General features: G+C 40.7%; 1 protein-coding gene across 6 annotated transcripts in view; it reads left to right on the top strand.

The window, feature by feature from the left end:
* The window catches only part of LOC124062865 (MICOS complex subunit mic25a-like), a 65,853-nt gene that overhangs the window by 4,071 nt on the left and 46,905 nt on the right, over positions 1–14,877 (top strand). For all 6 annotated transcript variants that reach the window (XM_046395900.1, XM_046395899.1, XM_046395898.1 and 3 more), the window contains one exon: positions 1,182–1,314. In XM_046395900.1, the coding sequence (XP_046251856.1) occupies positions 1,182–1,314 (133 nt within the window). The remainder of the gene's footprint in view (positions 1–1,181; positions 1,315–14,877) is intronic.

The following is a 14,877-nucleotide window of genomic DNA, read 5'->3' on the forward strand; positions in this document are numbered from 1 at the left end:
CTTGTAGCCTATCCCAGCTGACTACGTACGAGAGGCAGGGTTCACCCTGGACTGGTCGCCAGTCATTCGCAGGGCTGACACACAAAGACAGGCAACCGCACACTCTCACACTCACACCTAGAGGCAATGCAGAGTAGCCAGTTAACCTAATGTGCATGTTTTTGAGATTGTGGGAGGAAGCTGGAGTACCCAGAGAAAACCCATGCAGGCACAGGCAGAACATGCACAGAAGGGCCCAGACCTGGACTTAAACCAGGATCCCCCTTGTTCTGAGACACCGGTGCTAACCACTGCACCACCATGCCGCCCGCCCTAATGCATAATATGTCTTTTTTAGAGATATTTTTTTAACAACCTCTCAATCCAGGCAGTCATTGTGGTGCTTCCCCTGAAATTCAGTGGCCAGAAAAACATGCTAGAGATTTCTGAGCAGAATGTGTTAAGCTAAGAGAATTGTAAGAAATATTCAATATGTATCTTGGCCTGCATGATCTGAATATCACAAAGCTATCTATTGCATAATAAATTAGATATTTCCTCATACCAAGGCTGCATGCTGGAGTTCACGCATGGTTTATAGGTAAGGAACCAAAGTTTACATTTTGAGAGTCACCTGGTTTTGGTCTGCTGGCTCTCTCCGGGAAAGTAAGTACAGAATGACACCTGAGAGACGAAGGTTAAGTTGGGTAGAAGAATGAAAATTTTGCATATGTCCTTTTTAGTCAGATGTGCCTCCTCTCAGTAAGGTCAAGGTCAGACGGGATCAGTTAAGTTTTATTGCAGCCCTCAATACAAAAAGCCCTCTTGAATTGAACATGTAGAAGACTGGTCAAACCAATAAGGAAGAGCTGGAAAATAGGTCACATTTCTTTTTATGACGCTTAATAAAAAGTGTCATGTCTTGATAACTTCTGTACGGCTGCTGGAGATCCAGTTGAACAGACTCAAGCCATTCCTGTTTTTGCTGTTTTCACTCTTGCCCTCAGAATTCTTCTCATAACAGGAGAACTTTGATGCTCCATGTATTTGACTGGTCTAATGGAACCTGGTATATGCTGCCACCTTGTGAATATATATGTTTATAGCATTTTGACTGTATTTAGACAAAGCATAAGCTAGTGATGGTATGTAAAAAAAAATGGAAGCATTGTTATCTGTGTGCTTGTGTTTGTGTGTTTCAGGTATGAACGCCAGCAGAAAATCTTGAAGGAGGAATTGGCCAAGGTGGCACAGAGAGAGAGCGAGGCAGCGAGGGAGGAGATGACGAGAGAAAGACTCCACATGCGCCAGGAAGCCGAGAAGGCCAAACAACTGGTACACACACACACACACACACACACACACACACACGCCATTGATTTTGCTTTATTGAAAATCAGTATTAAAAGAGAAAGAGAAAATAAGACATGTCTCTTGTAATCAACAACTAATTGTTCATTGGTTGTCATACTTTCAAAAGTAGAATGTGAGGTAACAAGCAGCAGTTTTAAGCAACTGCAGCGTTGCCTTTACAAACCTTGGCCGCACTAGAATGACTGGGACGCCTGTGCTGTATGTGCTGCTGCCCGAGAAAAAGACACCAAGGCTTAGATGTGAATAGCGACCAAACTTTGAGCTAATGTTATGTTCTGTGAGTCGGTGGTGTTCAGTGCCATCACATATGCTGTTGCCTGCTGGGGCAGCTGCCTGAGGGTGAGGGACACTAACAGACTCTTTAGAATCATTAAGAAGGCCAGCCATGTTGTGGGAGAGGAACTGGACTCTCTGACAGTGGTGTCTGAGAGGAGGATGTTGTCCAAAATAAGGACTATACTGGACTTTCCCTCTCACCCTCTCCACAATGTGCTGATCGGCTACAGGAGCTCATTCAGCAAAAGACTCATACTGCCACGATGCACCACAGAGCGACACAGGAAATCATTCCTGCCTGTCGCCATCAAACTGTTAAACTCTGCACTGTGACGGCCACACTTTACATTGTATATATACAATGTATATATTGGTTTTCTACACATGTACATACCTGTATTTTAAAATTTTCTTAAAAACTTTGAATACAGTTTTTGTAAATACCTGTACTTTGAGATTTTAGTTTTTGTTTATCCTATCTTTATTGTTTATCCTATTTTTATACTCCGCACTTTTCTCCTTTTTTGGTCGGGAATACTGCATGTGCAATGTCTGTAAAAACAAGAATTTCCCTCCAGGGATAAATAAAGGAATTCTGATTCTGATTCTGATTCTAATCCGTGGATAACATTTGTCCTTCTGGTCAGTGTTTCTGAGAGACGTAGCCATAGATGAATGAGAAATCTTTGCTTACAAGGCAGTGCTAGTTTTAAACGCTCAGATCTTGCTGAGCTTGTTTGTAACTTTATCTACGGACAAATGTGCCGGTAGAGGATTAAACATGGCGTCTGTCTGCATTTTCAACATTAATGACATGATGCAATGTATTACTTTTGTTCATGAGTGTCATTTAAATCATGCAAGAACCTTCTTCACTGTCGTGTTTCCTTTCATTAGAAAATCCCTTTCCTGCTGAAACAAACACCAGTCCTCTGTTGGCAGAGCTGTTGTAGTGTGCATGTAATGAGTTGTGAGTTTTGGTCAGCAGTAAGTCTAGAGCTGAAGACTTTAAGTTTTACGTGCAGTGAGTTCAGTGATGAAGCTGTAAAAGCGGATTAATTTGAATGTCTCTCTGTAGCTGGAGATAAGTTTGCACAGGTTCAAGTGAGGATTCAGTCTGGTGAGGTTTTCTCTGGTTTAATCACATGTTGCTGCATTTCATACTGACACAAATTGGGGCTTGGGATTGTATTTGTAATTTCCATGGTGATACTCTCTCTGCCTCCTCCTTCTCCTCCTCCTTTTACCTATTACATCCCTGTTTTCTTTCTATCTCCCCTCTTTTTACCATTTTCTCTATCCCTCGTTTCCTTTCTCGCCCACCGCCACCCTCTATCTCCCTCCGTCTTTTCCTCTGTTCTATCCCAGCCCATCACTCTCTTCTTCTGCCCCGGAGACAGTATTATCAGTGCCGTGCAAGCGGTAAATTGCACCCTGAGACTTTCCTGGAGCTCGAGATAGGAGGAATGGTGCAGGGTTGGAGGTTTAGGCGTGGGAAGGGGAGAGCTTGTTTTACACACCAGCTGGTGCCTTATTCACGTGGTCTTCCTGTTATCTCCACTCCAACACACTCCCACACCACTAATAGAAGGCCCCTGGAGGGACGTCGTGAACAGAATGACCGGTCGAGTGGGACTGGATCTCCTGATACAGAGGGTGCCTTGCAATTACTGTTTCTTGTACTGTGAATTCATACGTATGTATGTATATATACATACACATGGAGTGTGTGCAGACTTACTCGCATTCACAAATGAGATTTGTTTTGTTGTAGCAGATGGTCTCAACCTTTCATAACTTAAGGTCCACTTCTAATTGTTGAAAAAGTCCAGAGGACCCCCCGCCAATAATAAAAAAAAGAAATGAAAATGAAATAACATAACAAAAAAAGGGAGAGAGAAAGAGGGAAAAAGGAGCTGGGCTGTGACAGGATTTCACAACATTCAGCACAGCTCAGCATCACTGCTTGTCATTATAAATCCAGGTTTAATGAATTCACAGTCCTGTTTCCTCACCTCATACTTCAGAGCTTTTACTTGTGCAAGGTTGTCTCCCACATTGTTCTTTTTTGTTTTGTTTTGTTTTCAAAACCGAATCTTGGCTAACTAACAGTTGCAAAAACACATTTGTCTCTACCTAAGGATGTGTCGTGAGGGGCATGATGATATTCAAATGTTAATGGTTGTTGAATTGATGCCCTTTAATTTGACATTTTTCATTTATGTGACTTCCTGAGCACATAATATATGAAAATCAATAGCTTTGTAATAAAAAAAAAATACTTTTGATTTTAATCTAACCCTTCGTCAGTGCTGCTGCCTCTGTGGCCCACTAGGAGGCGCTCTAAGTCTCACTAGTTGAGAATGCCTGATCTGCAGCTATTTGCCCCATGCGACCCCTGTGATCACAATGCAGTCAAGCAAATAAAACAGCTGCTTTGTTTAACTGTTGAGAATGTGTACTTTTCCAGATCAGTCAGTCAAACACTGCCAGGGTGTGCAATACATTTCCTCTCAGTCTGAAGATGGACCCACTTTTTCTTTACATCCTTAGTGCCTATGAGCTGTAGAGCTGGTTGATAATTCTCTGTAGATTGGTCACTATAAGGAACTTACTTCATATTAAACATGTAATGCAATCTGATGTTCATGTAAAAACACAATATCATTTAGTGCCGCTTTTAAATGACATCCTGAGCAAATACATACCATAAATAGGGTATATTATCAGTTAAAAGGTTAAAAATCTCAGTAGTGTCATAAAACATTACTAGCACCTGCAGTGTATTGCAACCATGTACGTGTACTCCCAAAATACAAAGAATTCAAATACAGGAGACTTTCATAATAGATCCCCCAAATTAGAGTACGCGTCAGCACGGCTGGTGGTAATTTGACAGAGTCAGTGGGCTGTGAGGGCTGTGATGGTCAGGACCGACTTACATTTGCAGATGGCCGATGTTAATTTCGTCCTATTTGGGGGAAACATTTAACATAATTCAATATTGCCTGGAGAAAAAGGATGAAAAGGGCTGAACATATGAGAAGTAAGAGGTGACAGCTGATTAAGCATTGACTAAGTAATGGGTAGGAGGATGTGAAGATGAAAAAGAAGTGACTGAACATTTTGTGAAGGGGTTTGAATGAAGATTGACGAGGAGCAGAGAAATGAACGAGAGTGAAAGAGAAGATGACATGCATTTCCTGTAGAACTGAGCTGAAGAGGAAGGACTGATCCAGAGGGTGAAAGAGAAGTCTTCACGAGTGATTTAACATTTCCTGGAGGATTGTGAGGAGGTAGAGGGGGTAGAGCAACAGTGAGAGAATCAGAAGGAGGGATTACCAATGTTTCTTAAATGATTTTAGGAGGATGAATTAGAAGAAAGAGGAAATATGATTAAAACGAATGTTTGCAAAATTACTAAACAGCGTGCACAAGTAAGAGCACTTAGAGAAGGAGAAAAGATTTAGGGGAGTGAAAAAGACTGATGGGTAGAGAAGTTCAGCTCTGGCGGATGAGGAGGACAGGAAAGAAAGAAAGGATAGGAGGACGAAAGAGAAAAATGCCTTCCTATAGATAGGAAAAACATCGTTCGATGTAAAGAGAAAAACTATTTAATTTACAATTACTGCAGGAAAAAGAGGCGATGATAAGAAAGAACGTGGATGCAACATGTGACAGGATGACCTGCAGAATTCTGCTGAAGGGGAGGACTGGTGGGAGATACAGGAGAAGAGGAGAGAGTTTTACAATATCAGTGTGCTGCCAGTCAGTGTATGTTAGAGACGAGATGCAGTGTTAAGCCTTGAGTGTGGAACAGAGGTGCGGGCAGCAAGGATACAGGTGGAAAAAGGCGAAAGAATCACAACTCGGACAGAACCAGACAGCGATGTGCCGCATCTGCTGTTTAGTTGTGTCTTTCTTTTATCTGTCTTTCACTCCCTCATTCATTTCCTCCTGTCTTTTGTCCTTTTCCCAGTGAACTGCCTGATCCTCGCTATTCCTCTGGCTCTTTTTTCATCTCAGCCAAGGCCCTCGCCCACTGTGCTTCGCTCTCTGAATGGTCTTTGTTAATAGCAAATCTTCCACAGATTAATTTCAGAATGAGAGAGGGCAACTGGAGAATGGAAAGAAAGGAAGTCGAACTAAAGGGCTAAAAGGGATTTTCTCTTTTTATAATGTATTAATGGCCTTTTCGGTGCCTGTTGAAAACAAGAAAAAGGTTATAAGTCACATTAGCATATGGTAAATTTCTCTCTCTCTCTCTCTGTTCTTGCAGAACAATTAAGAAGCCTATTTTATTAGCTGCCCTTTAACTTCGTCTGATGGAGCTTCAGCTAATGCAAAATACCATCCTTGCTTTACTGATTCTTTGAACACGCCTGTAAAGCACAAGTGAATCAGTTGCATCTTACTAGGACACAGTGTGACAGGGAAAATGTGAGTTGGTCAAAGTTGCCACATGCACATAATGGCATTTTTCACATTATGCTAATGGGTATAATGCTGCTTAAAGCTGAAGCAAGCTGCAGTTTTCTCTGTAGCTTCAACACTTCAGACAGTCACTTTCATTATTCTCTTGTTGTTTCCATTTGGACCATTGTTCCTGTGAAATTATGGCCACTTTAAGTTTACTCATCATGAGGTGTAGCGTTCAGCCTGTGAAAACAATTGTATGATTTTTCTGTGACCCGTAAAAATGGGTACGGACCTGGAATGGCCGATATGTTTGAGGTGCAGATAAGATTTTTCTTCAATGCTGGGTGTAGAACAGTTGGATAAGTATGGGTAGGACAGACTGATAGAAAAGCTCAGTTGTCTCTGACAGCTGCATCCCAGAGGGTAAACCTTTGGAGGTGAATTTGACAGGGGGTGAATTTCACCTCCACCAGCAATTGCCAGTTGCATCCTAAATGCAGAATCTCCACAGGGTGCACAATTTAACGGGCTCACAAGCTAGTGGTACGCTCCTAGGTGCTGAAATTAGAGTTGTCAGGTAAACCGCAGGGATACTGTGTAATGTGAGAGGGGATGCAATAATTGTTTGCAGACAATGGTGCTGATTTGCGATGAGTCAGAAAGGTTCAGTTCAGTTTCAGTAAAAATGATTAGTTCCTGCATATGTCCATATTTACTTAATTAGACATCAGTTGAAAATCTTGGGTTACAAGTTCCTCCATTTGACACTAGATGGCAACCAAAGCCCGTTCAAGGTGGAAGCATCTCTCTCTCTCTCTCTCTCTCTCTCTCTCTCTCTCTCTCTCTCTCTCTCTCTCCCTTTATTTCTCTGTCATGCTCTCTGTTGCTTTGTCTCTCAGCCCATCATGCACGTCAAGTTTATTTCAAGTGTGAAATTCTCTCATTGCAAATCCAGTCAAAAATGTTATTGCACAGGTGCCCCGTGTTCTCTAATCTACCTAATCTTTTTTTAGTACAATGACCTTTCATCTCCTCTCTTATTTTTATTACTTCAGAATTGTCTGTAGTGACAGGGGACATTTAATTTTAATGTTCGAATTAGTCTTCAGGGAAGTTGTCACATGCCAAGAGCTGGTGACCTTTTTTGTCTCATCTGCTTTTATGGGGATTGTAAGAATATCATGTTGTTCCAAAGGAACTACTTTCAGCCCTGATACCAAAAAGGAAAGGACTCTGTGTAAAATGTAAATTAACAAAAAAAAGAATGCAATCATGTTGACATACTGTGTTTACTAACAATGGTTTCACAAAGTGTTCCTGAGCCCATGTAGTAATCATGTGTTTCACAAAGTGGTGAACCTCGGCCCATTCCTGCTTGTGAATGACGGCCCTTTTAATACTCCGTTATGATGCTGTCATCTATTACCAACACAACACAACACAATTTTTATTTCGTTTCTCTGTTCCAGCGTGTTTGAAACCTGTTGCTGGCATAAAATTCAGAATAATCACACAATTTTTTTTTTGTTTTGTGCAGCGTCACAACAGCTGGAATATTGTACCCCCCAAAGCAATTAGATAAATGAAATTTTATCTTTTTTTTTGTGTATGGCTCAGCCCACTGCTAAATGACTGCAGCTCCTGCCACAGTAAGACTCAAACTAAAGCCAACGTAACCCTGATGACATCACTGTGGTACTGTAAATGCCAAATGGACTTGCATTTATACCACGCTTTTCTTGTCCACCGACGGACCACTTGTCACATGCGCCCATTCACACCTGCATTCATACGCTAATGGAGGGGACTGATACAGCACATCCTGTCAAAAGTGCTCCACAATGCTTTGTACGCTCAGCCATTCACACATGCCGTGCACTCACACACACACGGATAGAACAGTCATTAGTAGCAATCTAGGCTTCAGTATCTTGCCCAAGGACACTTTGACATGTAACCAAAGCCGGGTGTGAACCTCTGATATTCCAGTTATTGAGCAACAGCCACCCAATGTGACATCATAAGGGTTATTTCATTATTTTTTTTGTGCAATTTTCATCTCATGCAAGTTTACACACAATCGAAAGTTACTGAAACTTTTCCATCTCAGCTACAACTTAAGGATCTATTGGTTTTACTGCAAGCACTGCCACAGAATACCCACCGCATATCAGGAATATTTCCCCTTAACACCACCAGTATTTTACAGCAAGGAGGCCAAATGTTATGCTAAATTCCTCGTGTTATGTTATTGTGAGGTAGCAGCACCACTTCAGGCAAAATAGTGCTGGGATCCTCTCTTGTATGTCTGCATGTTTGTCAATGGGCTCTGCTGGAATGAGCCAGATGCCGACTCTGATTTGATAAACCTGCCTCTCTTGTTTATACCTAAACCCATGTAATCAGCTGGAGATTCTCTGCTGATGGCGCGACAGTGTTGTCTCTCTCTCTCTCTCTCACACACACTCAGGAAACTCATTCAGACTTTGGTTGTATGAGGGAAACAGCTGTGTTCACCCACGCACACAGACACACATACACACACACACACAGCAGAGAAGCACATTGAGGCAGATGGGGACATGCTTCATTATGGCAATACATATGAGCTGGTGAGTAGCTTGATGTTTTGTCATGTACTCCTCTGACTGCTTATTTAGTCAGACATATGGTAATACACTGCTATTATGCCATTTAGTGAAAAACAGGGTAAATGAGTTGCCTTGTTTAGCGCACAGTCTTGAATTTCAACAGATTTACATGTGTCAAGCAATTTAAGCCTTATTACTGTGTGAATACAAAACACAAATATGCTTTAATTTTGTATGGATACATGTACCGCGCAAATGGATGTCGCATCGATCTCACACACAGTTAATCAGTGAAGTGGAGAAGAAAGGATGTAATGCAAAAGGGACAGAAACAGGAGGGGGAATGTTGGGAAATGAGGGCGCAGAGGAGATGGGGAGATGGCAGGAGTGGCATTGAAGAAAATGGAGGGAAAGAGGTGAGTGAAGGTAGGGTACAGATAAGCCTGCAGTTGTATCAGTAATTGTAATCTGAAAGAACTGACATGGTTCTGCATGTAAACCCATTAAGCCGACTCTGTGCTCAAAAGCCAGCTTCCCTCATTGCGCTGTCGGATAGTTGGGTAAGATGAGTTGAGTAAGCAGGCACGCAGATGAGAAGTCCAGTAAATCTTGGCACAGGAGAAAAGAAACGAACGTCAGGGATGATTGCTTTTTTTCTACATTTATTAGCGACAGTGTTGCTCCTAAATCAGCTGGTCTGTGGCACATTTAAAGTTGTCTGTTATTGACAGAAAGTCACATGTGCGCACAAGAGGCGAGTTTACTATACCTCGCTGAAGCAGTTATTTGGTAATACTGTAATGTAATACAGCTTGGAGAATTTGAAGGTGTCACGATGTTCCCCGCAGGACTGGGATGCACATTTATTACAGTGAACTCAATATTTTTGACGCTTCCTGGCCCATCTCTAAACATCTTTATCTGTTCCCTAATTCTCTAATTCTCGCTGATGGTAATGATTATCTGACTGGCCATTGCTAACACCAACTTGGCCTGATCTTCAGCATCATCATGAGCATACAAGAGGACAGCAGACAGTGAAACCGGGATGCAAATGAGCAGATATACGGCTGAGTTTAGTGATATAAGTAACCTTTATGTAAGATTCTTTACCTGCACTCTTCCACATGAATACTAAACAGTTTGACTAAACTGTAAAGTTCATTTTCATTAAGATCACAGAGCTTAACAACACAGGGTCTTAGCAGTACATCTGCTGGCAAAAAAGCCATATTGCCACAAATGTTGTAGCATTTTATGATTAAATGTCAAATCATGAATCACGAGCAAGTAAAAATATCCAGTCCTGTCAAATCAATTATGTTAAATTGTAGCTGAATAGAGAAGACATTTTGAAGGAGAAAACAGGTGAAAATCATCAAACGATGATGGCTGAATTCCATTTAGCTGATTCAGTTTCGGTGTCCTGGTATTGTGCGTGCTGACTCACTGTCACGCCGTCATGGTTTGCAGAGGCACGTAAATAGAACAGAGTTTTTGTTACTGTTATAAGAAAACGTACTATAACAAGTCAAAATGTCAAATCCTATCATAATCAAGACTGGATTCCTAAAAGCGGTACAGTTTTTGATTGTATCTCTTATTTTGGTGAGTCACAAAAACATGTTTTAGTGCATTTCACATTTTGGGCAATCGTGGATTTGGATTAGCAATTCAAATTTAACCACACAAAATCATAACTGTGACATACCAAATCATTCTGACAACTTCTGGTGAAGACGCAATATTCATATACGCTGTTTAAAATGCTAGAATTAAGCAAACTTACCAAGCAAATGCAAGCAGACCACATTTAACGACAAGCTGAGGAATTCCGTCCTGATAGCGTCAGAGAAACATTAGCATGCATCGAACCAAAGTGATTGGTCTGATTAGTCTGGAGTGAAGGGAGTAAAACTAAACATGGAGGAGAGCAAGTTGGGTTGGAACAAGGAGGAGGAGGAGGGCTAGTGGCCCATATTGTCTTACTCCTTCCTCTGTGTAGCTGCCTGGCTGTAATTATCAGTCAGATTATTATTGAGTGCTAATTTATTGCCTCGCTGGGAGCTATGTGTTAAATAAACGCAGCAGAGTAAATAAGAGAGGGGGGAGAAAGGGAGAACAGACTGCTGCTGCCATCAGATGGCAACACAGCGCGTGCACACACACACACACACACACACACACACACACACACACTGCCCACAGGGGAAGAGTGTGTTTATACGTGTCTGTCCCAGGCACACTTACATATACAAACACTAGTGTAACATGCCCATGTGTTGTGTTGATGATCCATTGGACTGTTAACATTGGTGCGCTGCCCTCAGATGCTCTCTTCATGTGTTCCTTCTGCACTGAATCAGGGATTGGCCCTCCATAATTGATATCACTGTGATGTCTACCCGGCAGACACACTGACTAACAGCTAAGCCAGTTACCATCTGGTGTCCCTACAGCTTAACCTCAGAACCTGCAGTACGGTCTGGAACTCTTTAAAAAAAAATCTGTCTGAGAAGTGGGTAGATCTGATTTGTATTTTTGGTTTGACCCCGTTTATTAGGGTCTGGTAATATTTTTGTTTTGGACTCATGAATGTGTGAAGAGAGCTGGATACAGCTGCAAATTGCTGCCAGTCCCCTGCAGCCCCAAAAATATTAACCTCCCTAGACCACGATTAAGAAAAAGCTGTCTTTAAAACTGTTGCCAGGACACACCCAACTACAGACAAGGTCAATTAATACTCTTTGTATGATAAGTGCTTCATTTTGTAAAACTTTCCCAAAGCAGAGAAAAGTGATTTTAATGTGGGTGGGAATTCATCAAAGCTTTAAAATCTCTTTTGGCTGTTTGACGTACAGTCATTCATTCAAATCAGTGGGTGTATTCTTGGAGTTTGGTATCTAGTTCTTATTGTACATCCGTTGTTATACTGGACTTACAGATATTTTATTTGTCAGGCAGCTTTGATAACCTATGTCATCTGTGTTACGGAATCAAATGAGGTGAAATCAACAAGAGGTTTATTCATCTGGCTGGACAGCAGGTAATGCTGCACTATACTATGATCAAAGGCTCTTTGCATCCTCTCTGGTGGTCAGCCCAGCAAAGAGATTACAAAGATATTGTTGGATATGAGCACTAGTTGAAACTGGACCTCTGCTGTTAAAGTGATGATGAGCCTTATGAAACAAAGACAGAATATCCTATCAGGACATGATAGGGGACACGGCAGACAAACATATCTTTTAAGATAATCCCGTGGTCAGTACGAGCTGTATTCTTACCACTAATGAACTGCATCAGACTTCTCTTAGAGGCCACCTGGCAGTGGGACATGTAGATGGAGAGCTGCAGCCAACTGACAAAGATGAAACAAGGACTGGCCAGAGCAGTGCTGAAACAGTATGATGCTTCTCACTGACGTCTTTCACATCATTTTGATAACATGTCTCTCCACAGAGTGAGTCATCAGTTGGTTAAAGAAAGCTGTGCCTTACTTCAGGTGTTGCTTTAGGATCTGTTGTGATGGAATGATAATGTACACAAATGATCCTCATGCTGGGGAAAAGATTTTGACAAAACCTTATTTTCTGATTTCCTGTCATAAATTATGTGATGATGACGAAATGACAAGATTAATGCAATAAATGTATTTTTCTTTTAATGAAGGGGGAAACTGAACTGCTTTCATAATGGAGGGTTTATGCCTGGAAGGCATGAAATAACAGAAGCTCCCTTCTATGTGGTCCAGCTCTGAAAGAATTAGGAGATTTCATCCACCTGAGCTTACGTCTCAAAAAATTCAAACCACATTCTCAGAAGGGTGTGAGCTGTGACAGCAATGTCTGCTCTTTGGTTCCTTATTTTACTTGCTGTCCTGGCTGTTTGCCTCCATGGCTCAAACCCTTTTGGTGTCCATGGTTTAAAATGTTTGTCCTGTTGTTAATAAGCTTACAAGCAAAACAGCACTGGAAACATTGACTGTATCAAATATGGACCAAGTTTTTAGGTCTGAAAAGTGAAGCGAAAAGTGTGGAAAGGTCTCAAACCCGCATTCTTTCTAATGACCAGAAGGAGGCATCTTTACTCATTTCAAAACGAAGTCTGACTGTATGTAAGCTTATGAGAAAGTGACCCTACTTCTCACTTGATTTATTACCTCAGTAAGCAGTCTCCTAATGAGTTTATGATCTCTACCATCTCTACCATCTTGTTCAAATATGGTCACTTTTCTATCCAAAAAAAGAAACCAAAATGGTGATGGCTGAAATACCAGACTTTAAGCTTCAAGAGAGTAGTCCACAAACATCATTTCTTGTTCTTGTTGCTCGTTTATTAATGCTGTGATTTTTCTTTGTCTCATGTTGTCAGTTTTTTGTTTCATAGATGTTGACTGTTACACCTGTCTCTCCTTTTCCCTTCTTGTTCCAAGCTCATCTGTCCCTTACTTACTACTGCCTGCTTCCTCTATCTCCCGGGTTCACACATTTTTTTTTCCTCTGTCTGCAGCCTCTAAGTAGATGCTTCACACCTCTAGCTGTGTACTGAATTGATTCATATCCAAAAGGGGCCTGGAGCAGGAAGAATGTATAATAATATGTTTGTAAGCTAATCTTCTGTTTAGCTTATGGTTAGCAGCTGCCTTATTCAATTATGCACCGTCTTAATAACTGAAGTTATTTGTCTTTACATTTCTTAAATATTTCTTCTTTCTCTTGTCTTTTGCCTTATCTGTCTTCTTCACTCTTTTCTTCTTCGTGACCTGATAAGTTTTTATCTATTTTGTTGTTTTCAGTTTAGACATTAAGGATATCTTTAGAGAAAAGTGCAAGGGAAGAATGAATTTGACATCAGAAAATATATTAATATAATATAACATAAGTATTATAAAAAGTAAATGAAGGTAAATATTGTAAGTCCTTCCTTAAATACGGGCAGTCTATTAGGAAATGCAAAGTATGGATGTGAGATCTGGACAAGTTCGCATTCTGCTATAGCTTTCTGTTGATCTTAATGGTGCTCTTAAAGCTACATTTTCCTTACTTCATATCCATCTCAACACAAGTGCAGAATAAAATGAAACACATCAGTGACAACAATGCCTGTTTTTCTTTTTTTTAAACCTATGTCTAAAAGCACAGTACTTGATATCCATGTAATTTTTCGATCTATTAATCGACTTTGAGATTGAGCAGCTCATCAAATTGAATTTCTTTTGTATGTAGGCTCACCTGGCCAGTAAACTGATGGCGATTCTGATACAATTCAGCAGGAAAAACAGGCATTACAAAATGAACAAGTGCACAGCTGTAACACTCAGTTTAGGTGTTAGATTCAGGTAATGAGGGGATGATCCTGACAGGGCCATTGTGCGTTTGTGAGGCTTGTTCTTTATTCTCGAAACTTAAAAGCTCTCTCTCTGTCTACACCCTAACAGCACTAACAAAACTACGCTGCTGTTGTAAGACTAGTAAATGACAGACTTCATGGTTGAATTAACTTTTTTCCCCCTTAACTTTGTTTTTTAAAGGAGCCTTGAGAGGACTGATAACAGACTTGTTATCAAACAGTACTTTTTCAATACTGACATGCTGAGAATAAGTCAGAATATTGTACACTTCTTTACTTTAATCAATCTATTGTTTTAAAACATGAACCAGATTGTTTTTAGTTCATCTGTTCACGCAACATTTAATATTTGAGAGATTTAGCTTCTTTTATGAAAAGAAACAAGACTAAATGTCCTCAGCCATGCAGTGAAGCTACAGTTTGGCAGGCGCTTCTTTGACTAACTGTTAGCTAACTGCTAACGTACTGATGGTAAACACACACTATTTTTTGTCATTTTATTTTAGTGTGTTAGCATGGGTTTTGCAAATGTTTTGGTAAATTAAAAGTTGTACCTGATGATGGCGCTATAGGAAAAGCTAAGAGATCACCAGAGTCTGTCAGGAACATAAGCCATAGCAGTCCATAGTTGTAGAGATAATTCACTGTGAACCAATTTGCTGGACTCATCAGTAGAGACCAGCATTGACATTCTGAGGGATGCCTATAGCATGGCTAAATGTAAACTACTGGTGAAAAGATGTTTTTATACCATAATGGCAACTAATACCCAGTCGTAGCATCAAAGCAGCATATGGAGCATCTTTTTGTTCAAAACAGATCAACACTGTTTTTTTAATGGAGGTTTACATGAATTTGCCATCACTTTGGTGCTTATGTTTTAGTA

This window comes from Scatophagus argus, chromosome 8, assembly GCF_020382885.2.
Source record: "Scatophagus argus isolate fScaArg1 chromosome 8, fScaArg1.pri, whole genome shotgun sequence".
Classification (NCBI taxonomy): Eukaryota; Metazoa; Chordata; class Actinopteri; family Scatophagidae; genus Scatophagus; species Scatophagus argus.